A 27,781-nucleotide genomic window follows, 5' to 3' on the forward strand; every position below is an offset into this window, starting at 1 on the left:
GCCATTAGGGGCAGTTAAGGATGCTGAATAGCCATTAGAGACATATTAATCTTCTGTACTAGGGTTTGTGTATCAGCTGTCAGGCTGCAAACTGACCCATATTAACCTTAGTTTCTCTTGAACTGTGATAAGATATCTGATGTCACAAGCAAGTAGGTAATGTTCAATCCCAGAAGTAAAAAAAGGGACAAATATTTAAGTTATTTATTTTAAAAAGGGAAATAGTTTTATATAAACAGGGTTATTGGCAATTTTCCTTTAAAAATTTCAATGTTTTTTCAAGGCTTTTCAAGGTTCAAAATCATGTTCTTCAAGGTGCATTCTAACATTAACTGTAAAGGATACAACAAATAAAAATGTATGTAAACACAAGTTAACAGTTACTATTACTTCATACAAGGAACATTTCTTGCAAATTTATTCCTAAAAAAACATGAAGTCATGATTATTATTATTATTGATATCATTCACCATTAATACTAAACATACTACATCTGGGCATTAAAATAATGACTGTTCATTTTACTCTGTCTACACTACACTATTTACAAAGTCCAAACTATTTTAGAGGGAATTTTTCAGTTCTTGTAGTTTGCCATCAAGCTGCTTTTCAACAGCTCCAAGTTCTGCAATTTTGTCCTTAATACCTTTCCTCAAACTATTTGATTTTTGTTGTTGTTGTTGTTGTAGGGTTTAACTCCATTTTTCAGCACAAGATAGGCTATACATGGCGGCCAGTATAAATGGTGGAGGAAGAACCTGGGAAAACCCCGGAAAGAACCACCAACCCACGAAAGCTACTGGCAAGCTTTCTCATATAACCACATTAGCCGAATCCAAGACTCGAACTCACGTAGACAGAGGTGAGATGGTAGTGATCCGTAACGGTGAGCGCTTTAGACCACTCCGCCACTCGGGGCCCCTCAAACTATTTGATGATGTGATAAAGGAAATTTTCCAATTGGTATCTGCTTTCAATGCATAATCACCAGCAGCAGCTGCCATTGTATCAATGTCTTTTTCAGTACCTTCCTTTCTTCTTCACCCACCTCCATACTGCCCACCATGTTTTTTTTATATTATCACTTTTTTAAAAAGAGTATGGATATTTTAAATTATTTCTTATCAGATATATTAATATTTGTCTCAGCTTAGCTGTATTCTATACTTTTAGATTTATTGTGTTCATTGTAATTAGTGTCTGTCCTATTTCCATTTAATCCAAAAACAGGGCCAGTGTTCACAGACATAATTTTGTCAAATACGATTTCATGCTGAAGGCTTCCTGTTTTGCTGTATTAGCTGCCATAATAAGAGCTTTGTGGGTTTTTCCAGCTGCATGTGACAGTAAAGCACTCTCTTCCACTGCAGGCAAATCAATATCATTGTGGCATGATTTGCATTTTGCAAAGCTCTCTGAGAAAGATGTCATAATCCAAAATTTACATTTTTCTTTGTCTAGCCTTCGAAGTTGGAATTGGCAGCCAGCCATTTCAAAGCATACAAATGATTCAAATTTAAACCATGGCTTTGTACAGCTGGAAATTCAAAATGAACAACTGTGCAGTGGCCAGTTGTGGAAATGTCCATTCTGGCACAAACTTTGCAAGATATCGTTTTTTTTATATATAAAAATTCCATTTTATTTTATTTAAATCTGTAAAACAAAAAACTATTTAATAATTCATTTTGTTTCAAGAAAGATCCAGGCTTTTCAAGGTCCATGGACATTCTTTTGAATTTTCAAGGTATTTTCAAGGCTTTGAGTTACAAATTCATTTTTCAAGGATTTTCATGGAGAAGACAACTAATTTACATTCAAGGACCTGAAAGCAAGCTGTAGAGAGAGAGAGAGAGAGAGAGAGAGAGAGAGAACAGGAAAGAATACATTGAATCAAACCTGTTACCAATGTTGAATCTGGAAGGACCAGCAACCAACCAGATTATGCAGTCATGCTGGGCAATTGAGTTTAATCATTCATTAGATTTCATGATGACATTTGTCTTATCAGTAAAAACAATGGACAATTGTATTCTTTCTAAATTTTGTAATTTTATTTTTATAAGAGAGTGTATTATTCAAATGTCATTTTCAATTTCATTTTGTTTGCAAAATTGATTAAACTTTTATGCCACATACATAGACTTATGCAGTTCTATTCTCTCAGGCCTGTTTATTCCCACCATGAATTATTTATTTTATTGCTATTTACTTGATCCAGGTAATAACAATATAGATCATGATAACCAAACCACCACTTAACACAGCCATGTTACAAAGACATCATAAAAGAGTATGACTTGATAATCTGACAGATGCAAGCAAATAAATAAGCTGTTGATGTAGCATATATGTTGAATTTACCTCATACAATGGTGAGAACAATTTTTAAAATGGTATAAACTGTGCTTTTTTTACTACTGTACTTTACATTTTTCAATTGAAATTAAAACTATAACACTCAGCTTTGTTTTTGTCTCATCTAGTTGACTTTTTGTTTGCCTGTTCCCATGTACGTATTTTCACCTTATGTTACACTTTTGATGCATGCATGCCTGACATTAGGCAGTGTATACTAATTTTGTTAATAATGATTTTAAACCCAATTGTCACCGGCATTGTCTATAGCCAAGGTTCTGATATGTTAACCTTATCTACACCTTGGCAGATTGATCAGATATTTTGCTGTTTGTCCTTGCAACATCTATTGCATTTCATGAGTTGCCTCCCTTAGTATGTAATGCCAACTAAGTAACAGCGTGTAACAGTAGTGCATTGTATATATGCAGAAAATGGTGGAGGCAATTGACTTGAAAAAGATGCTTGAATCTAACATGGAAAGTATGAATATGTACTAAAAAGAGGTCACTGCATGTGTATTTGAGGGAAATGGTGTATCTGTGCAAACATGTACTGGCAATGGAAAATTCCATTCCAGATACATGTATGTGGTCTCCTCATCTAGATCATGTAGGATCAGTGTTCAAATCTGAACATGATTTTGATTGGATGCAGTGGCTTGAGACTCGAATACACCAAATTCCCAGTCATCTTTCAATAACATACTGCCTAGTTGTGTTAGAAACATCATTTTTCATTGGCTATTTGACTCGCGCATGAGCAGAAGGGTAAAAGTTGGACTTCTTTTTTTCTTTCTTTTTTTTTTGCTAAACGGAGCCATTATTTTTGTATGGAGACCACTGTTTATTCCAAATGACCATCTTATCCTACTTTTTGCAAAGGCTCATCTGTCTATTTGCAGTTCATACCGGTCTGCCTTAGATGTGTGACCAAAAAGTTCAAAATCCGGATACAAAATGGGATTCTGACCATGGGTGAATTTTGCGTCAAAAAAAGTCAGGTCCAAAAATGAGGTTTTTCTATCTGTATTTTGTAGTGCAACTAGATATTCCAGTTTATTTGGTATCATTGTAGAGCTACATCTGTCTACCTTTCTATAATACTACCCACTTTAGTGTATCATGCATGACCATGACGCTACAGAGCTCGGCAGTAGGCTACTACCTCCTGCCCCGTAAAGTCATCGCTAGGGGTTAATGTGTTAACATATCAGAACCATGGCTAGCAAAGATGTGTTGCCAGGAGTCCATATCAGTTATTTTCATGTTTTAAACCAAATGGCAGATAAATATTCCCAAAACAAAATTTGACAGTCCTGGGTGTGCAGAATTCAGAGCTGTCCATCCCTGTGAGTACACAAGCTTAGTCAGCGACACCTTTCATTGACCATCTGACAAAGAAACAATATGCAACCTATTCACCTCAGAATCTTTTACTTCATTCTGTGGTTTTCTTACCACTTTAATCAATAAACATATGAAAGACACATTGATATAATGATATTAAAGACCTAAAGCTGTCTAAATTTTAGAAAACTTCTACCCAGTACCCATAGATCCTAACAATCAATTACCCAGGTACCTCCTCAAAGGGAAAGGAATTCTGAATGTTCAAACCTGAAGTAAATTTTTTTGTAAATTCACAGTATCCAATAAATATCACTAAATATTATGTCATCCAGAACAAAATCCAAGAATTCATCCTCATCTTTTGATGAAGTTCTGAAATCCTCCATTGTTGTCTAGTAAATTATTGTGGTCTAATCATAGTTTTGTTCCGATTATCAATTATAATCAAACAGCAGTTGGATTGAGCAACCAATATAACTGACTGGGAAACTATGGTGGCACTCTTCAGTTTCACATTTTGCATAGGGTTAGAATTTTAAAGAAAAAGAATTTCCCTGGCTTTCCTAACTGGTTATACTGGCCATTCAAAAAAGACCATGTCAATCTTAGGTATAATTCAAAGAACCTTTAATTCCCTTTATTTTGGTGTATGATTGATGGGTGTAATATGGGTTATAGATTATACAAATTGGCCTTACTCTAGATGTGCACCTTTCAAAAAAGTGCTAGCTCCACTTGGTCATTTTCACTTCCTGAAGAGCCAATAACTTTTTTTTACATTTTATATATTTGGTAATTCATTCATTGCTCTTTCAGAAGCTGGTATTGTCTAGTCTGGCAAAATTCATTTTCCCTATTTTATTAGCTGCTATGGACAGTGTACTTTAGACTAATTCAGGCTGATTTTTTTTAGCACATGGGAGCATTCATTTTAGTTAGCCGTGTGCTTAGATCATGTACAACTTCCAAAAGTACAATATCCAAAGAAATATCATCCACATTACATTAATGTAGCATAGAGGTATGCCAACATTCTCTCCATTCTGCATGTTTTAAATGCAAACAACTTCACTTTACATATGTCACTCTCTCAAACGTACATAATAACTGGTGAGCGCCCCATATATAATAAATTGTGTAGAAAGGGAGTCTACTCTGAAGTACTCAGCACAATCTAATTTTTTCCCCCTTGTGTTTGTGAAACGTATAAAAAAATATTAAAATTCACTCTTAGTAATGAATTTTAATCAATTATCAGTTGGTTAAGTGGAACCAATTATCGATTATGAAATTCTTACTGATTCCCATCACTAATTATAAATATTGTCTGACTCCCTTTCATACTTTGCCCTGTTACATTTTTTTCTTCATTTTCTTTTAGATAGTACTGATATTTCATCATATGTAATTTCTCCCTCAGACTGAGAAATCCGGCCATTTTTCACATGTGTATGAATTACTCTTATTTATGTTGGATTGTTTTCATCCCAAGGTCGCCCTTCAAATTATTCCTGTGCCACAGTTAATCACCAATAATTTGCCCAAGTCTTGTATTTATCTAATGCATGCTTTTCCTTCTCAGATCTGTTTAAGAAAAGCAGGCCTGCCTTTCTTCATTCCCTCCTGAATCAATTTTGCAACACATGTGAATATTGTTATTAGATTAGTCACTAATGGAATTTGTTGAATTTACCACATCACATTTTTTTAGCACTTCCAAAAAGGAACTGAACTGTGAGTGACTTCATGGACTGAATTAAATGGTGGCACCACTTAATTCTAAACTGAATATTGTAAAGTCATTTGAACCTAACATCATTATTAGTTCAAAAACGGTCTACGTCAGATAACTTTTCTTAACAAATCATTTCCTTTTTTTCAATGATTGTAAGAATGGTGAAATTTATGATAAACGGTGGCATTGGGGCCTTAAAACATGGCAGATTCATATGCAGATTGTCATGGATGATCATAAGGCATTGAAACATGGCAGATTCAAATGCTTTACAGATGAGTCTATGTTTATTTAATACCCTTGCATTTTCCTGTGGACTGAAATAAAGACATGTTGACTTTCTTTCATTAATTTACATGTAAAGTGTGATTATTGTGCCATGTGACTTATGTGATAGTCCAATATTATATCTGTTGGTTTGGATGCTTGTTTTTTTTTCTTCTTCAAACACTGAATGAAATATTTTAGTATATTACTGCAAAAATTAAAAAGTACAAATTATTTTAGTCACCTATAAATATGCTGATAATACAAAAGTTGCAATGGAATTTATTGTAATTGCTAAATTAATTGTTGTGGGCTATTTTTCAGCACATGATAGGCTATACATGGCAGCCAATATATCTGGTGGAGGAAGAACCCAGGAAAACTCTCAGAAGAACCACCGACCTACAGCAAGCTACTGCTATGACCCTATGGTGTCAAAGAAACAGAAAAATAGCAAAACCTACAATTTATTCCCCTAAAATACAAAGTGAAAATTTAATAGGAACTTACAATGTTGTGAATTAAATCCCCAAAAGTCCTAAAGTTTTATCATAAAATCCAAAAGTTTAGAGCCTTCTTTATGAATTCCAGTGGAATGTGCTGATGTACCAGTAACCCAGAATGTGCCAACTGTCTTGATGTATCACAATGATATAACCCAGAATGTCTTTCAATGAATTCACAATTATTCCAATACAGTAATTTATTCCCAAAGTAATGAGCACTTTGTAATTTCAATGAATAATTTAAATAAATAAATCTTCTCAAAAAAAAACTAAACACAAGGAAAAGACTGATTTCACTACAGATCATAAGATAGGATTCTGTTTATCACTACCTTTATATAAAAGCTAACACATAATAGGGAATCTGGTTGGTGGTAATTTTTCCAGCCAATGTGTCAATAACATCATGTCTGGAAACTTCCTGGGTCAAAAAAGCCATGTAAACATTTTTACCAAATTATCTTGATGTGCAACCCACAATCATGGAGTTATGTAATGTTGTTTACAAACTGACCCTTACAATCTATAATCATAAAAAAAATTAAATACACAATACTGACATGGACCACACTAGTGACAAGCTTTCTCATATACCAAGGTTGGCAGTGCCTGAGACTCGAACCCACAGAGACATAGGTGAAATGTCAGTGATTAGTAAAGGCACGTGCCTTAGCCTACTCAGCCACCCAGGGCACTGTTGAATTAATTAAGTAACAGCCAGAAATCCAACATTGAGAATGAATTTGCTGCAAAACCTATAGAACCAGAAGAAGCTACTTTATTAGCTAAGAAGCCAATTCATGGTAGACCTGTCCAGTGGCATAAAGGTTAGAGCATCCTCCTCGGAGTGGGAGGTCATGGGTTCGATCCCCAGCCGAGTCATACCAAAGACATTTAAAAAAAATGGTACTAACAGCTGCCTCACTTGGCACTTAGCATTAAGAGGTTAGTGTTAAGACTGGTCTGCCTGGTGTCAGGATAATGTGACTGGGTCGGACATCATGCTATATGTCTGTGGTACGATGCTCAAGTGCCAGACATCACTGTAAGCTGCCACACTGCAGACATCGTAGTGATATGACTGAAAAATTGTTAAAGCTACATTAAAAATCCAAATCATACACACACAATTCATGGTGTCAAATGTATTCTAATAATATATTGATAGCTATATCAATTACCTTTCTTTTTGTCTTTGTTGAGATTGCTTTTCTCCATATTGATGTCAAGAGCTGAACTTTTATCCTTTGCAATTCTCATGGACAAACTCCTCTGGAACTTTTCCTTTTTTCTTCGTGGTCGGCTTGTACTCAGGCTTCTGATCAGTCTAGGGTGAGGTAACTCTCTGTCATTACTGCATTCTGAGTGATGAGAAATATCTTCGCTGATTGTCGGCATTGGCTTGTCAATGGATGACAGCAGTGGCTTATCATGAGAGACCTGATCCTCCACATTGACTTGACATGAAATGGAGCGTGTCGGAGCCCTTGGCTGCTGGGAGAAGAAGGCTGGTATGTACATTGGGTGGAAATGCATCCATGTTGTACTCAGAGTTGTGTCTCGTGGATCATCAGTTGGTAGCCGAAAGGTATCTGGTGTCACCACAAAATAGCCACTACCTGAAACCAAATGGGTATATATATATATATATATATATATATATATATATATATATATACTCTCTCACCAGTCTTATCTGATGGCAAATATTCTTAAAATATACAGATGAAATCACTTCCACTTCGAGGCAGAAGAGACACTTGTCAATTGGCAATCAAGCTTGCAGATACCAGACAATTTGAAAATGTGATTTGCTAATACTTGTTTATATGTTGGATCCAACCACAGACAAAACATAATGCACCTGCAGGTCTGGGTCTATGTCATTTGTTTTCTGATTAGTCTTAACAAACTGCAATGACCCAGATCGGCCAGAGCATTGTGTGATAACAGATCTGGGTCTATGCAGTTGCATCAAACTTGTATACGAGTATAGAAGCGAAACACTGTGTGCCATCAATCATTTGAAATAATTGCCTGAACATTCAAATCATAATATTTATCTGCAAATATTCACAAAGAAAGTCGGTACTCGAATATCTATTCATCTAATTAACAAGTCAACTACATGCTGTAAAAGGAACAAACATGACTAAATGAAAAACATGCAAAGTATAATTAGTTCAAAATGGAACAACTTCAAATCTGTGAAATCACCTGAAATTCAAACTTGCACTCACATGGTAATAATAATGTCAAAATTTTGAATATTAATATTGTTCTCAACATCACCATTTCTATGGACTATCATTTGGGTCTTTCTGAAATAATTACATGTAAAATCATTTAAGTAGTTGATAAAGAACATGGCACACAATTGTTCATATTAAAGTCAACATAGCTTTTAGGTATCAATCAATTTACCCAAATTTAAAGTGTGTGTTCATTGTATGCAAATCCCATCCAATTTTTAAATTTTTGTACACAGTATCAGCATTTAAAATAACCAGTAATTAAGAGTTCCTGCCACTCATTATGTATAGCCAGTCTGTAGCACTTAAAGAACAAATCTGGCCATACTAAGCTCAAAGATAACAAAAAAAAAATAAAAAAGAAACTTTTCATTCAATTGATTTTAATGTGAATCTCCAAAAGCTTTACTCCTGACCCTTAAAATGTCATTTAATTAGATTTAGAAGGCCAAGAGATATAACTGTTTTCAATGCAGCAAGGCGGATAGCAGTTATGTAGCAATTGACTATTGTACACTACTAACTGCATTGCAAAGGAAGCTGATGATTGGACAGCAGCCATGAAGCACAATGCAACACCATATGAGAACACTTTGAATCGCATTCCTGGGAGATAAAAGGCACAAAGCAAACTTGACATCAATAATAGTCAAAACTGACACATTATCATTTTCAGTACTAATAGCTATGATAGTCACCACTGACACATTACCAAAATTTCCAGTACCAACATCCAGAGTGAATATGAATTTTGTTCATTCTTTGAAACTTTGCATGTTTAAAGTTATTCAGAAGCTTCAGTTCTCAAAAGTTTACCATTAAGGTTTTATTACTTTTCCCTTATATATCTCGAGTAATCATGCAGGACTAAGTGGAAGTAAAAAGTGTTCTCTTGGTTTTGATAAATAAAGGCTGCATAGTAATAGACAGTATCTTGTTTTTGCTTTTGCAAACGAGGTCTTGTTTAGCACAGTTTGCATGAAACTCAACCCTGAGTACTCACTCAAGTTCATTTTTTTTTTTTATAGCTGTCACTGGAAATACTGTAACTAGCCTAGTGTTCCAAACAACCGGTCATAACATTTTATTGAGATGTACAAATCTGAGTTGTAAAAACAAGAATGTATCCAAAATTTAGTTTCTTTTTATATACATGTAACGTTTTAAAGTTTTTAAAATCATATTACTAAAATGTCTGCAGCATGGCAGTTTATTGTGATGTCTATACTGGGGGATTATGCTGCAGACATGTAGCATCATGTACCAGCCTTACATGCGAGAGTTCGAGTCCAAGGCTCGGCTAGCATTAGTACGTGGGAAAGCCTGCCAGTAGCTTCTCGTGGGTCGATGGTTCTTCCCTGAGTTTTCCAGGATTCTTCCTCCACCAGTTATACTGGCCGCCATGTATAGCCTATCTTGTGCTGAAAAATGGCGTTAAACCCGAGAACAACAACAACAACAACAACCAGCCTTACACCAGTCTTAATGCTGACTGCCAAGACAGGCAGCTGGTATGATTCAGCTGGGGTTTAAACCCATGACATCCCACATTAGTGGTAGACACTCTAACCACTTAGGCCACCAGAGGGTCAGATATTATGTGATAGCTGTGCCAGACTGAGACTGGTAACATAAGTTTCACCATGTACAGAAATATTTTTGAAAACACACCTCAGAAAGTTCTCTCATGTATTCTTCATTTTCATTGGCTGTAACTAATAATGGATGCCAGCTTCCATGGAAATGAATGGGTCAGTATTTCATCAGAAATCTTTTTAAACTGTTTTCTAAAATATCATCCACTCTGCATAAGAGTTATGTAGTTTCGTAAACCAGCAACCTGGAAGACAAGACAAATCTATATATACTGTATGTACTCGCTTATAAGTTGAATCAAACTGCAACCGACAAAGATCCTGATCAGCCATAGTATAATGCACCTGCAGATCATAGTCTATTCTGTTTGTTTTACTGATTACTCCTAACAAACTGCACAGACCCAGATCTGCCTGCACATTATGCAATGGCAGACATGGGTCTGTGCAGTTTGCAGATGGATTCTACTTATAAGCGAGTACATATGGTAAGATTGTTGGCCAAATTTTGATGAAATTCTGTTCTGTAGCTTCTGATTCCACCATGGCAATGACAAAGGTAAATATTTCATAACACCACAGAGAATGTTTTTACATGTACGTGTATATCACTCAAATACATGCAACAAATATGTAACACTGCCCTTAACTTCTTGCCAATTTACATCATGGAGAAAGAAGCAATGGCACTGATCCAAAAACATTTTATGGGTACGAACTAAGCACAACACAAATTAGAACACCATGTGTTTTGAGAAGATGTTAAGGAAAAGCCCCTTTATCGTAGTAAACAACATTCACTATGTAAACAGCAATTCTTGCATCTTAAATGGTTTACAATTATTTTATTTCTAACCTTAAATGTTTCAAGTGAAGGGTTTTTTAAATTATCTTTTTAAATTACCATTTAGATATTTGCAAGAAAGTGTTTTGATACTCTGTCAATTTTAACTCTGTTGTTCTGTATTCCATTTTGATTTTAGTTTACAGTAAAATGTCCCTATGGTTTAATTTTCATGATTGTTGTGACCTGTTCACAAAATGAAAAAACCAAACCTTACAAAAATTCTCTACTCGAAGGGTTGTAAAGAAACAAGATAATTTGGAGAATTTTCAGATTGAAATAATAAATATTTAAATAAATAAATAAATAAATAAATAAATAAATAAACAATCTGTAAACATTAGAAATCTTTGAAAATTTCAGAAAGGGAAAATTGCCCCCATATACATGTACATGTATGTAATGTAAACTTTGAGTCTCTTGATGATAGAGAACATGAAAACCTTGATTATAATGAAGCAACTTCTCTGCACTTGTCAATCATAAAGATCAATGGAATGTCCCTAGGATATACAACTAATTCTTTATTTAACAGTTATCTGAGCATACAATTATGCAAAAAATTTGCTTTTCCAGATGTATGTGGATAAAGCCAAACGAAACAAATGTCTTCTTTTTTAACGTTCCTCTCACTCTCTCTCTCTCTCTCTCTCTCTATGCATGCATGAGATTTTATTTTACATGGTGGAGTGTGTGTGATTTAGATTTTTAATGTAGCTTTAAAAAATTTTCAGTCATATCACTACGATGTCTGCAGTGTGGCAGTTTATAGCAATGTCCAGCATTGGGGCATTGTGTCGCAGACATGTAGCATGATGTCCCCACTCAGTCACATTATTCTGACAACAGGTGGACCAGTCCTAAAACTAACCTCTTAATGTTGAGTGCCTAGCAAAGCAGCTGTTAGTACCGTTTCTTAAATAAGTATTTGGTATGACTTGGCCGGGGTTCAAACCTGCAACCTCCCACATCCAAGGTAGACGCTCTAACCACTAGACCACCGGAGCGTTTTTTTTACATGGGGGAAATAAATTGCTATGGTTAGCAATGAAAAACAGGGAAGGTCAGCTGACTGGAAACACTTTTTCTTCCCCTAATGGAATTTTTCCTACATGTTTGTCTTTAAGATGTACTAAACACTCTATGACTTGGCCTGTATTGGTGCTCAATATTGATAAATTACAACAATTTATCAAAAAAGCAAAGTTTTGGCTCAAAATTACTCTTTGAAATTAGATTGACACTGACAGAGAAAGCTATCATCCTCACAATGTCTTGAATTTTTTTCTGGAAAAAAGTGAGTTAAAAAGCGGTTTCAGAAGCTTCATGCATCCTTTCAATTAGCAAATAACTGAATCAAGTATGTTGAAGAATATTTACAAAATAATGATATAAGAAAAGCAAGAAGACATAATTTAAGTTATATATATATACCATGTGTACTGGTAGTACAAATATATATTTATCTGATTTGTAAATACCAATAAATGTGCTTGAAATAATCTGACCCCCCCCAAAAAAAATAATTAATTTACAAAGAATGCATAAGATCCAAATTTATTAAAGTAGATGTAAAGAGTAACGAGAAACCTATAACGTTGACTTGAGGTATTTGTCATAATGGTGACTTGATATATAATGTTGACTTGATGTATTTGTCATTTTGATATAGACTTGATGTACTCATCATTATAATGTTGACTTGATGTATAATGTTGAATTGATGTATTTGTCATTTTGATTTAGACTTGATGTACTCATCATTATATTGTTGACCTGATGTATAATGTTGACTTGATATATTTGTCATTATAATGTTAACCTGGTGTGCTCATCAGTATAATGTTGACTTGATGTATTTGTCATTATGATGTAGACTTGATGTACTCGTCATTATATTGTTGACCTGTATAATGTTGACTAGATGTATTTGTCATTACAATGTTGACTTGATGTATTTGTCATTATGATGTAAACTTGATGTACTCATCATTACAATGTTGACTTGATGTATTTGTCATTATGATGAAGACTTGATGTACTCATCATTATAATGTTAACTTGGCATATTTGTCATTATGATGTAGACTTGATGTACTTGTCATTATGATGTAGACTTGATGTACTCATCATTACAATGTAGACTTGATGTACTTGTCATTATGATGTAGACTTGATGTACTCATCATTACAATGTTGACTTGATGTATTTGTCATTATGATGTAAACTTGATGTACTCATCATTATAATGTTAACTTGGCATATTTGTCATTATGATGTAGACTTGATGTACTTGTCATTATAATGTTAACTTGGTGTGCTCATCATCATGATGTAGACTTGATGTATAATGTTGATTTGATGCATTAGTCATTATGATGTAGACTTGATGTACTTGTCATTATGATGTAGACTTGATGTACTCGTCATTATAATGTTAACTTGGTGTGCTCATCATCATACTGTTGACTTGGTGTAGTTATCATTATAATTTTTAATTATGTCTGTGGGTTCATGAAATTGTAAAAACCTTTTTATTCCATCACTCCAAATTCTTGTAATTTCTTACAGCAGATCTAGAATTTTTAATATTACTGTTTGGCCCAGTGTTCCAAAAAAGCAGTGAATTGCATGCAAAAAGTATTTTTATCTGGTGTGAACTAAACCAGTGAGTATGGTAGAACAAAGTCTCCAGCAAAACAGTGATGATTTTTTGGGGGTTATTACACAGCAGAAGGTATAATAAATCTCCTCTCCATAAATCCTTTACGCCATCCTTGCCTAAGACTGAACCCTGATTAAAATCTGCACCTCTATTCCCTCAACATGAAGAATGGTTCAACTAGATGCTAGACTGGTCGGCAGACTTCTGCTTTTTTGTTCTGGTGTTTGGTTGCCTCAGAATAAGATATCTGAATACCTGCCAAACTAAGCATATTTTTCACCAGCAAGGGAAATGGTTTTCCTGATAATACCAAAGGCTGCCTGTAATTGATATTAACATTGAAGTCCTGAGAGATATTTTTGTTATCTTGTACTGAGGAGTACTTTGGGAGATAGTTTATAACGAAAAAGATCAGCTAAACGTTTAATAATTAAGAGAAATGTGCCAGCATAACATTCTATAGATTATTTTATGATTAATTAAACACTTTGAAGAAATCAACGGCTAGACAACTCTATATAAAAATAAAAGCTGATGGCGCTTCCATCTTTGAAAGAGTGCCAATAACAAAAGTGTTGGATGAGGATGTCTTTCTGGTTTTTATGAAACACAAACTGAAGAATTTGCAGTTTGAGGCAAGAAAATATTATTAACAAATGTATATGACAGGGAAAATTTTGAGATATCAATCCAGAGGTATCAAAGAAAAGAGATTCACAAATATTAAACAGATACTGAAATTTGAAAACTCATTTTTTTGTTATTCTTTGTTTTAAACTGAAAAAAAACAGATATCGAAACTTGAAAACTCGTTTTTTTGTTATTCTCTGTTTTAAACTGACAAAGCAAGATGACGGAATTATAGGTGAATGTAATAATTAAGTTTGAAATCTTCATAATCAATATTAACCTAAATGTAAATGCAGTTAGTGACATGAATAGCCATGCTCTTCAGGTATTTATTTTCTTTTGAACACGTTTTCTTACATAAAAATTAGCCAGGATAAAGTAGTACCGTATTGCACATCCACACCTATCACATACGTAGCCAACAAAATTCTAGTACATTCTTTAAAGAATATGAAAAGCTGCAAAGATGGGCTCTGTTCTCATGCTATGCCTTTCTGACACATCTAAACAAATGAAAAATGTTGTTTACAATGTTTAAAAATATTTTTGAAGCAGTGCGGGAGAAAATTGCATTGACAAATTTAACTTTCCATCTTTGCTTTTTTTACTATTTGTTAAAAACTGTCTAAAAAATAACATTCTAGCCTACAAAGTTTAAATAAAATCATTCAAATGATGTGGGAGAAGACATAAAGACACAATTCCCAAAATATTGTGGTAAATTATTGAGGGAAAAAGGTAGACTTCAGTGCATGTACACACCTACCAAGTATGTAGCCTACAAAGTTCAAATTCTTTGAAGCCGTGTGGAAGAAGTGAGGATGAATTCAGTTTCCAAAATACTATTTTATTTCACAAATTTTCAACAAATTTCACAAAGAATGGTATTGGGCTAGGAGAACCGTAAAACCTTTTTACATCACATCCACACTTCTAGTCTACAAATATTCAGGTAATCCTCCAGCGCTGTATGGAAGGACGGCAAGCTTTGTAAGGACTACAGTAGGCTACAATATCCCCACTGTTGTTCAAGTATGGGGATGAATTTTTTTTATACTAGTAAGAATGTATCAAATCCTTGAATAACAGTTACAAACTTTAGGTGTATACATGTAGTAACATTGTCCTAAACTTTCATCTGAATATGTCAACTGAACTACAAGTTATCAGACTTTTCTAAAAATGTAATTTGAAATTCTAAGCAACATTGCCTAAAGAAATGTCACAGCTGTTGCTAGCCGAAAAGTGGTACCCATATCTAGCCATTCAGTCTCACACAAGAAACTAATAACAGTCAGTTTAACAAAGGTTTAAGTCAACATTAAACCATCCCCCAATACAACCCATCTTATCAATTACCGGCAGTGACTACTGGTCATAAGAGACTATTGACTCAATATAAGTTGACAATTTTAATTAGGGTTTCCAAATTTAGCTATCATGTACATTTAATATCCACCGATCCGGTGGCTTAGTGGTTAGAGCGTCCACCTCGGATGCGGGAGGTCGTGGGTTCGATCCTCGGTCGAATCATACCAAAGACTTATAAAATGGTACTAACAGCTGCCTCGCTTGGTGTTCAGCATTAAGAGGTTAGTGTTAGAACTGGTCAGCGTAATGTCAGGATAATGTGACTGTGTAGGACATCTTGCCACATGTCTGTGGCATGATGCCCCAATGCTAGACATCACTATAAACTGCCACACTGTAGACATCGTAGCAATATGACTGAAAAATTGTTAAAGCTACATGAAAAATCACATGCACACACACATTTAATATCCCTGAAACTCGTACTGACTTGACATGCTTGTAAGTCAAGTCCAACTGTAAACAATATAGATCCTGACCTGCCACTGGATAATGCACTGGCAGATCAGGGTCTAAGTTGCTTGGTCGACTGATATATCCTAACACTTTATGCAGTTGGACTACACTTATAAGCGAGTAAAAATGGTACCAATATGCAACCAAAAATCAAATTTTGATGAATTCCTTATTTCTGTAAATTTGTGTTTTTATTTTAAAGAATAGCGTATTATAAAATAAATGCAAGTAACCTAAGAACAGTTATTTCAAAGGTAATAAAAGTTTCACATTTCATTGTGAAGGCATTTAAATCAATTTTTATAAAAACTTTGAAAGCGTCAGCCCTCCACTAACTTACACTAAATTCACATTATTCAAATTATCAGTGTAATCAGAGTAAAAGCATTAGTGCTGTTTTTACACCTGACAAATGCTTTTGACCTTCCAATGAATGGAAAATTAAATTCAATATTCATGACACTGATGAAGCGGATAATTCCTTTCAGTGGCCATGTACCACAACAAAAACAGAACACATCTATGATCCAGTGTCAGAATTTTAAGTGATTTGCTAGGGCATTAGAATGTGATCCCTTTGCAAGACACATCTTTTTGTACCATATGTAATTTACACCCAGCAAAAATCTGCAGTTTCTTCCTCATTTTGACATGGTTAACATAAACATTTTTAGGTGTACATCACAAATTTGCCTTTGTACTGTATGTGGCATTTGCTTTGATCATTCTTCTGAATGAGAAAGTGAATAGTTTCCATCCATGTGTGACACTGTACAGTGTGCTGGGAGTGTATACTGATCACTGGTGCCAAATAAACAGTGTACATCCCAATATGCCCTCATACACCATTTTAGAAGGTATGGTGATAACCCTGCCATTCTTCTGAATAATGAAAAATAAACAGCACTGACCCACATCTGCAGGACATAATGGTCAGACTGAGTCTAGGCTGTTTTAGGTCTGATGCAGGTTATGCATGGGGAAATATGTAAAGTGAAATAGTTGTTAAAAGAGATCAAGTTTCTATGGCTAATTACAAGTCAGGACTGGCAAATGGCAGTCTTACCAAGTACTTTTCTTGATTTTGGTGAGTGCCACAAATTACTGCTGAATCAATTACAATGGTCAGATAATACATTTAAAGACTGCTGTCATTAATCAAAGAATAATTGTGACTGTCAATTACTGCAACTCCATACCCAAACTATTTAACGAAAAAAATTAAAACCATTATATATTTCTGCACTTTTCAAATTAAAAATTTGACAAATGATTTTCATACAATCCTACATACAAACAGAAATGTTCATGCCACATTATGTATGGATTCTCTGCTCATAGTTAAAGAACAAATTCCTCTGTGTTGTTTGGGATTATTGTATGGTAGTCACACTGCAGTATCCTAAAAATAGGTGCTTAACAACACCAGATAACAGTCCCTACACCTGCATAATGCTGATAGGTGAACATTTTCAGTCACTGTCTTGCGCAATGTAGGATGTGTTCTGTACACTAACATGCACTGCAATATATTTAAAAAATCTGCAGAAAATGGAAAATGTCATTAAATTAAGTTTGTCTGAACTTTTAACTTATATGAAATATAATTACGTAAGAAATGATTGGGTAGCATCCTTATATGAACATGTGGCAAAGTCCAGGCAACAGAAGACAGATTCCCAACAGTCTGCATTGACCGCTAGAATGGGATAGTGTTGGCAAACACTCAGTTTCTTCCCACACCCTCAAATTTAACATCTGCACTACTTTCATGACAAATGGCAAGGTCATCAATTAAATTTCTATATTAACAAATTTCAACCTAAGCTGATGATTGATTTTGCGGGTTTATTCTGCAACAGCCCATATATTACATCGGATATTCTGTGTTATTTTTATGCAACAGGCAGACTATAATGTGCAGTTCACCCATATTTTGGAGCAGATGCATGTCAGAAATTTATTTTGGGGTTTTAGAACAGATAATAAAAAAAAAAACATTCAAAAGAAACAAAGGCTAAGTCAATGAAACACTCCTACTTCTTGGCAAAGTCAAAATTGTGTTAATACGATTAATAGATTGACTCCAAAAACTGGTACACAGCCAATGAACCATGATACATGTACCAGCAAAATCCATACCACAATATCCTGATATTCTATGAAAACTGAACACCCCTACTCCCAGACAAAGGATAATCTTTGGCAAGGATAATCTATAACAAAAGTCCACCACAGGGACTGACATTCTACTGTGCAACAGAAACTTCCAGAAATTCAAGATTAGAACATTTCTACTTTTTAAGTGCCAAGGGTTGAAACCATCCCTGTTATTCTTAACAAGATTTTCAAACTGGCTGCTGTGGTGGCTAAATTTAATATGACAATCCATTCAGGAGGAAAAGAGACAAGATTTTAAATCGTGACAGCCACAGTGGATATATTTAGGACAAACTAAAGATCATAGGAAGTCTTTTGGTGAAAACCCCTTCTCGATATTAACAAAGTTTACAATATGGACACCATGGTGGCCATATTGAATGTCAGATCAGCATATATTTTATTTTTAAACCAGATGGACACAATAACAAGTGAAAAAGCAATATTTAAAGATTTCAAGATGGTCATCATACTGCAGACAATAAAGTGGACTCAAGTCCACAACCTTTTCAACAATTCGTTACAAGAAGTTATTTGGTGAAACCCTCATGTATACTGGACCATCCATTCAAGACAGGTTGTGTGTGTGTGTGTGTGTGATTTGGATTTTTTAACGTAGCTTTAACAATTTTTCAGTCATATTGCTACGATGTCTGCAGTGTGACAGTTTATAGTGATGTCTAGTACTTGGGCATCATGTCGCAGACATGTAGCATAATGTCCCACCCAGTCACTTTATCCTGACACCATGCCGACCAGTCCTAACACTAACCTCTTAATGCTGAGCACCAAGCAAGGCAGCTGTTAGTACCATTTTTGTAAGTCTTTGGTATGACTCGGCCTGGTATCGAACCCACGACCTCCTGTATCCGAGGCAAAAGCTCTAATCACTAGGCCACCAGAGCGGTAGTAAAAACAAGATCTTCAACACTGCCACTGTAGTACTAAGTAGCCAGTTTGTGTATATATATGTGTGTGTGTGTGTGCATGTGTGTGTGTGTGATTCTATGGTAATCCTATAAGCAGATTAGGGGTAATGATAACAAACTTGTGCAAACAGATGGACCACAAAAAAGGCAAACAGGTCTTGTTTATGCCTGTGTGGCAAGCAATAAATGAGAAATCACCAATGCTGACAATTGTTATCTGGTCTGGTATCTATTATTGGTTTTTGGTTTAACACTATTTTTCAGTATAGGACAGGCAATATAAGGTGGAAAAACATCCGTAAGAACCATTGATGCACAGGAAGCTATTGGCAAGCGTTCTTACATACCTACGCTGACCAAGCCTGACACTCTAACCCAAGCAGACCTAAGATGGCAGTGATTGGTAAGGATGCACTTTTGACCACTTGGCCACCCAAGGCCCCATTATTTATTCAATTTCCACTTGTTTTTTTACTGGTGAACTTGCTTTTCTCACATAATTTTCGCAATTCCTCATTAGACATGACACTGAATCATGTCATGCCCTTACCTCGATTAATGATCCTTTTAATAAGAGAATGCAGTTGCACAATGACTTCAGAAAAACCCTTTTGATTTATTATTATCATTGTGATCAAAACTAATTTTCAATTTTGTTATCACTACTTGTTATTACAATGATTAGCACAAAACAAACATGTGTTTCCTACTGAACTGGTTTTAAAATTAGGGTTGTTGTTGTTGTGGGGTTTAACGCCATTTTTCAGCACGATAGGCTATACATGGCGGCCAGTATTAATGGTGGAGGAAGAACCCGGAAAACCCCGGAAAGAACCACCGACCCATGAGAAGCTACTGGCAAGCTTTCTCACATGCCCACATTGGCTGAATCTTAGACTCGAACCACCGCAGACAGAGGTGAGATGGCAGTGATCCGTAACGAAGAGCGCTTTAGACCACTTGGCCACTCGGGGCCCCTAAAATTAGGGTAAGGTATGTGTTTAAAAAAAAAAAAAAAAAAAAACATAATGATTAGTATATATGATGTACTAAGTGTTTCAAGTACTGGGCAGAACTAGTTCAATTAATTTTCGGATTTTTTTCCTCACAAAGGCTAAAAACGTGTCCATACAAATGGATACTCCCACAAATATGAGGAAACTGAAGAAAGGCTGATTGCATGTGCATGGTTCAAGTTAAGATTTCATCAGCTGGCAGAATGTTTTGATAAAATGTTGAAAATGAAACTTAACCTTGGTCATTCTAGAATCAAGCATTAAAACCAAATTTGATTTTAGTCTGTAAAGTCATTAAAACATTGGAAACAAAATTTGTAACAGATGCACAGTGATGGATGTATGCATGTCAACATTACACAACCAATCAACAGAGAGTGGCATGGACATAATAAGAACCAACTCTGTTTCTAAGTTCAAGTACCTGGTGATATGTTACCTTAATATTTACAACATATAGGTGCAAGTTTAGCTCATTTTGCCTGGTTTTAACATAAATGAAAGCCTTACATCACAGGCTTCATGAACATAAGCAAACAGATCAGATCTGAAGGAGTTGTAACAAGTATCTTGTACAAATGTTCTTGCTCAGTCATGCAAATTTACAACCATTTATCCACCTGTGTATACTAGAAGACAGACATATAAAAATTGGAACCTTTAATGACAGCCATCTTTAAGGCTCATGTGCAAATAACAATAAATCTTCCAGGAGAAGATACCATATATACTCACTTACAAGACGGGTCCAACTACAAACGGCATACACCAAGATCTGCCCTCACATATTGCAAGGGCAGATCTGGGTCTGTGCAGTTCATCAGACGTAATCAGTAGAACAAACTACATATACCATGGTCTGCAGATGTACTATGCAATTGCATATCAACCTCTTTGTTGCTTGCAGTTTGACTAAACTTATAAGCGAGTATATACAGTACATGTAAAGTATACCTGTGTCCCCCAAAAACTGTAGTCTGTTTGGTGTCCCATGACAAACCATTAAAAATTCAAATTTCTTCACATTTTTTAAATTTCAAGACCCTTGTGAGTGACTATTGTTAGGCTATTCCAGGATGAACTTGTTCATACTTGATCATTATTTTGCAGGTATGGTCTAACTATCTCCCAAAGATGCCTTTAAATAACTCTGCAACCCTACTGCCGCTTATATGTGCAGCAGATAACATTTGTCTTCTCCCCAATTTTACTTATATGCCATAACTTTAGGGCTGCCAATGCAGCATAGATACACATCTTGGTCTTATTTAAACTTAATGCTGATTGTCGAAAAATACAGAAGTCTACATATTTTATTATCATAACCAATGAGAGGACAGCTGAAATGACATTTTGATTCAAGTTTGTTATGCAATAAACAAATGATAATATAAATGTCGACACAAAGTAATGATGAAGTAAAATATCTGAAGTTGCTGGCAATTGTTTTTAAAAACAAAGTGACTGCACATGTTTGGTTAATGCCGACCAAAATTGAATGAAATACAATTTTTGCTATAAGGCAATGAAATGGGTGTTAAGTTCAGAACACACAAGAAAAACAAATATAGCCTAAATTTCAGCTAACGTGACAAAACTGATAGTGTCAGGCTTTTAGGTGACTAGAAAAAGTTGTTGTAGGGTTTAACGCCATTTTTCAGCACATGATAAACTATAACTGGCGGCCAGTATTAATGGTGGAGGAAGAACCCAGGAAAATTCCGGAAAGAACCACCGACCCACGAGAAGCTACTGGCAAGCTTTCTCACATACCCACATTGGCCGAATCCGAGACTCGAACCCACGCAGACAGAGGTGAGATGGCAGTGATCCGTAACAGAGAGCGCTTTAGACCACTCTGCCACTCAGGGCCCCAACTAGAAAAAGAATATCATGTCTAATGCGAGGGTGTACGACACTGGCCAGTACAATTTATAAAATGTAAGATATGTTAGATATGTTTTATGGACACTGGGAAGATACTTAGAATTGGCTGTAAACAGTGCTAAGTACATTTATGAGAGAATGTGAATTCAATTAATATTTTATATGCAAATATGTTTACTGGATTTGTTTTGTAGAATTAAAATTACAAATCCATTAATTTATTCTCACAGAAGATGTCAATGTTCTATCTGTATAATTAGTTACAGGCAATAAAAATAGAGAATGCATATTTGAGTGGTACTGGCAAAACTATTTTCTTACATCTGTGAAGCATACATAACCATTCTAAGCATAACCCCACCATTCAAAGCATTTTTTAAAATATCTACAACCAATTTCGTCACCAGTAAATTCATAGACAATTGTTTGTAAAACTAAACTATCTGTGATATTTTTGTTGTAATTTACATGTCGGCTGATCAAAACTTGAGTCTTGTGATCATGGTTGAAGATTCATGAAAGCTAGGCTTGACTGAACATGGGAACACAATTCATAGTGTTCTCATAAAGATCTGTGGTTTGTCAATTGTGGCTGTCAGGTGGTCAGCTTTGTGTCACCACTGTTAGTATACATGTAACAGACTGGTTGCTAAGTGATATTACACAATGCAGAGGCAGTCTGAAGGACTAAATAAGTACAAAAATACATGAAATCCTCTTTGCTAGCCAAGGTTTCAAAATTTTTAACCTAGCCACACCTCGGCAGAATGATCCAATATTTGAGTGCTTTGTACTAGCAACATCTATTGGATTTCATGCGTTTCCTCCCTTTGTAATCCTAGCTAACCAACAGTGCATAACAGCCATACACTCACTGTACATTGGCCAAAAACTGTGGTGGCAACTGACTTCAAAAGGATACCTTTTAAGTTCAATACTGAAAGTCCGACAACAATACCAGATAGAAGCTATTTACAGGTGTATTTGAGGGAAAGGATCTACATCTATTTGTGCAAACACTGACTGGCAGTTAAAAAATGACTATTTATGAGTCAAATTCCAGTCATGTGTATCAATCATAGAGGAACAGTGTTCAAATTTGAACAACTTGATTTTGATTGGATGAGGTGGCTTGGCACTGCATTCAATGAAATTCACACACCCAATTCACAGACCCAATTAGCACTGACATATCTGATCAATCCACCACGGTTTAGGTATGTTAACATACTGGAACACTGGCTAGTGAGGATGCATGAAAATTGGATTTATTTCATACATAAGTAACAGCAGATATTTGAGTACCAATTTCCAATTTGAAAATTCACCATAAAGTAATCTATTTAAAATATTCATTTCATCACTATTCTTGTTATTGGCTGTCCTTTATGTATGACAACTAGATGCAATGAAAGATGATAACAAGAAAGAATGAAACTTTTTTTTACTTGATGTTCAAATTTTTATTATAATGTGCCAGTTTGTACTCACAATTCAACTCAAATAAGCACTTAAAATTTTTAAGTATGTCTTGCACTTTCATAATATTGCAATTTTGTGACCTGCATCACAATCAACAAGATGTTACGATCCAATCTACACAAAGACCATCTGAGAGTGATCTTCATCATCAGGTGGTTTTTAGAAGCAGGTAATAATGTTTTATGTATAAATGGGACCAATGGAACATGGTCATTATAAACAGGTGGTCTTAATATCTAGGTTATCACTAGAGAAAGTTTGAATGTAAATACCTTTACAAGCCCCAACTCAGTTCAATGAATATATAATTTATGGCCTTTTAAAGTCTGTTCAACAATAAACTAATTTTCAGAGCTAGACCTAAACACAAAATAAAGCTGCTCGTTATGCTTTAGCCACTTTGTAGGATATTACTGCCTGACAAATCAGATGAAACTTTGCAGGTTGTTATGGGCCACTAAAATGAAGGTTGATGATGTGCTTGCGTCAGACCAGGTAATTCAATTAAAGCACAGCTAATCTCAAACCTCCTTCACCAGTTAACTAAGACATTATAGGTTTAATTTCATGCAGGAAAGGATGGCAACACAAGGTTTTGTCAAGCAGTTCAAACATCAATGAAAATTTTATGGCCCTTCATGCAAATGCAGATGGAAGGGATGAATGACTCCAAATAAACACAAAAGCAGTTATTCACCAAGCTATATCATAAACACATTTTATCAATGAAAAGCAAATAAGAATAACATCAGCCTTGTAATAATTGATTAAAACGACTACATTTATGAATACACATAAGAAAATGAAAGCGACATTAAGAGCCAGTAGCTAGAAGGTAAGGATTGTTTTTTAAATATTATTATGTATATTTAATTTCGTTCATTATATGCTATGGATAATTTAGACTTGACTTTGTCTAAAAATGAGTTCATTTTTTATCCGACCTGAATCATTTTGGTTCTGTAAACAACATGTTTATCTCAGTCCAAGTCCAGAATATTGTTAATTCCCCATTAAATGCTAGGTCTACCTGCTATTTTAACATATTTTATATCTTAATTTTAGTGACAGACTTTCTAATTAGAACAAAGATTTTATTTTGTTGACATATGGAACCTTCCAGAATGAAATTTTCCATTAGATAATCTTTTTTTTAGATGCTAATTATGACCTTAGGTAAAGTAGAGGACTAAATAATCTTTTTATCTAGGAATTATTCATTCAAACTTGTAAAATAATTATTCATTCAAACTTGTAAAATCTTAACAGAATCAGTTGTATAATTGTTGTGTCCAGCATTTCATCTGGGCTGGAATTTATTTATTCAAATTATTTAATTCAAGTTATTCTTCTCTGGAAATACAAAGTCCTCAAAAATGACATTCTTAGAAATAATGGCTTGGATTGATAGTGAAATACAAATAAGGATATATTCTTGGATTGTATTATTGTGATGCAACAAAAGACTGTTGGCACATCACTATGATACAGGCTTCCAGCATTGGATTTAATCTGGAATACCAGTAAAGTTTATTCAGAGCTTTAATCATTAGGGCTTGTGCTAGAAATTCTAGGATTATTTGGGGTTTAATTCACAATAATGTATGTTCTTCTTACATTTTTCACTTTGTTTTCAAGGGAAATAAATTTTGTATTCTAGGGAAATAAATTGTTTATTGCATTTTATAAAAATTGTTTCTTCTTGCTCTTTTCTGCTGCTTTGTTTAAGACCAAAGAGTCATGACAAAGTACTTGATGTTTTTAAGACCAATGAGTCATGACAATGTTCTTAATTTTTTCAAGCTTTGTATCCATCTTGCAAATCACAATTTGCCAAATTTTTTAAAAGAATAACAACAAAACAGAAAAAGAATCATATGTGGTCTAAACTTACCCAGTATATATAAACAGATAAAAGGAATATGTGATATTCTATCTTCATTAAAATGACACATTTCTGTAATTATTAAATCCATGACCTGAACCCCTGTGATCATGATCAGCCTCACCTGTCAACAGCCCAGAGCAATGCTCCCTTCAAAAACTGACTTAGGGCATTTCAATTTTTCTTTCCTGTACTCTCTTGAATTAAATTAAGCATTGTTTTCAGTGGTGATTTTGTCTACTCTTCTTTGCATGCTCTATTAATGATTCAACAGTGTGCACTTGACTAGTTCCCAAGCTATCAAAACTGGTAAAACCTTTCTGTCAGCCAATCAAATAGCTCGACAAGTGCTTCTATGGCAACCTGCACACTCTATTCAGTTAGTCTGGGATGTATTTCACTCAGTCTAATGTCAATCACACTTATCTTTTTTATCTTTATTTACTTTTGTGTCCTAATTTACTTGGGTCATTTTTGTGCCCAAAGGCACCATGGAGAGAACTTGCCTCTGCCAAAGATGAAAAATATGGGCAACTGGCACAATGTTGCAGCACAGAATTAATCCCCATTATGTAAGAAGCAATATATCAGCCAAAATCCATACACAATAACAAACAAAATAAACTTCCAATATTCAACAAGACATTAATTAAAACAAACGCCATTATATTCTAAATGAATCAACAATTCAAGTTCATTTACTGCCTGTGTTATACAGTGTTGCCATTCCTCACAAGTATGCAACATGTTCCACTGTTCCTTTCATTCCATCTTCCATTAGTCCTTACATTCTATCTACGTGTACTTGTTTTCATTTTGAAATGTACACCTTAAATTCCTTGCCTTCCAAACCAATTACATCCAACATAGCCAATATAATTTTAAAACTACTTGCCAAAATCTCTTTCCAAATTTCAAATTTGTTCATTAAAAGTGGTTAGTTTTTTTCTACATCATAATTATGATGAATATTACATACATCTCTACAGGAAGTGGCTTCAATGACAGTGTGAGACACTAACAATGACTCAAGCCCAAAGCTCAGCAGCCAGTACTTTCCATCAAACCATCTGCTGCACAGTATTGTGATTAAAGGGTTCCTTTTAATTGTAAGCTGCACCTTTGAACCAATGACTCTATTTTTCATCTCCAGTATAAAAGAGAACCCTTCATGGCATCCACAGGGCACATTCTTGTAAGCTACATTTAGTAATGAAAAAATTATGTGTGGTGGAAGTAACCATGGTCAACCTGCAATAAATCTGCCAGTACTAACCCGTGTATGGAATCTACATGCAATATCTCTAAGCCACGAAGTCAGTAATTCATTTTCCTAACCCAGAATATGCTGAAACTATTCATCTTAAACTTTGGAACTAACTTGTCACTCTTATCTTTTTTGTTTGTTTTTTTTTAAATTTTTTTTTTTACCTTGGTCTTTGTTAAATATTTCTTGCTTCACTTACATTTCAAGTTACACAACTCATTTCTCATTTCACTCTGTTAGCAAATTATAAAAAATATACCTGATTACTTGCTTATCAAATTACTATCAGTTCCTTAGAGATCATAATCAGTATGAATTACAAATGTTATAAACAGTGTCCTCACCAGCAGCAGATACATACAAGAGTTAGCTCCCTTTGTCTGAAAGCTCTCCACTTTTGTGGTTCATTTTCTAATCCAAGATCATTTTTTTTATACTAATCTAACCGCAAAATATCAGTAATGAAGGTAGGTCCCAAGATAATTGTGACGATCCTGGTAGATTTTTTCATATGCTGCATCCCTCTCACAGAACATGCTGCAATTAAGACATGTGATTGAATGAGGACCATGTTTGTTAGTGTTTACCAAAAGAGGCGTGTTCACTTATTAAGGCATGTTAAAGTATTATGTTGAATACAGTAGTTGTGCGGTGGCATGGATATTTATGTACAATGTTGGAAGCCCACTATTTCTTCTTTTATAAAATCTATTGAAAAGATAATTCTATGATAATAGGTACATAAAGTTAATTTATACTATCATATTTACTATTCACCAATTAAAACTACTATTTTCAATTCACAACTTAAAACTAACTACTGGGTCGTTTATAAAGCCTATATCAATTTTCTTGAAATTAGTAAAATTATGCTCTGGCCTATAATGTTATAAAAGGTAATAATACAGAGGGTGTATTTTCCTTTGCATATATAATTAGTACAAGTAACATAATCACCATTATTTAAACCTCTTAAATTCAAACAAAAAAATCTTAAAAGCTTTGTACGCTCAAACCTTTTTGTTCAATCAATGCATAGTTTAGAAAAAGTCATAAATTTTTTTAATGTGGGCATGTCGGGTGAATGGTAATCCTTTCTCATAAGGTGTTCCAGTGTCAACA

General features: G+C 34.7%; 1 protein-coding gene across 2 annotated transcripts in view; it reads right to left on the minus strand.

The window, feature by feature from the left end:
- The window catches only part of LOC149802847 (uncharacterized), a 119,053-nt gene that overhangs the window by 27,025 nt on the left and 64,247 nt on the right, over positions 1-27,781 (minus strand). The window contains exon 3 of one of the 2 annotated variants that reach the window (XM_089952303.1): positions 7,401-7,838. The exons of the other annotated variant lie outside the window; for it this stretch is intronic. Within the exon in view, the coding sequence (XP_089808429.1) occupies positions 7,401-7,838 (438 nt within the window). The remainder of the gene's footprint in view (positions 1-7,400; positions 7,839-27,781) is intronic. 2 annotated transcript variants of the gene reach the window in all.

Source organism: Sinohyriopsis cumingii, chromosome 3 (assembly GCF_028554795.1).
Source record: "Sinohyriopsis cumingii isolate HCF-2022 chromosome 3, ASM2855479v2, whole genome shotgun sequence".
Taxonomy (NCBI): Eukaryota; Metazoa; Mollusca; class Bivalvia; order Unionida; family Unionidae; genus Sinohyriopsis; species Sinohyriopsis cumingii.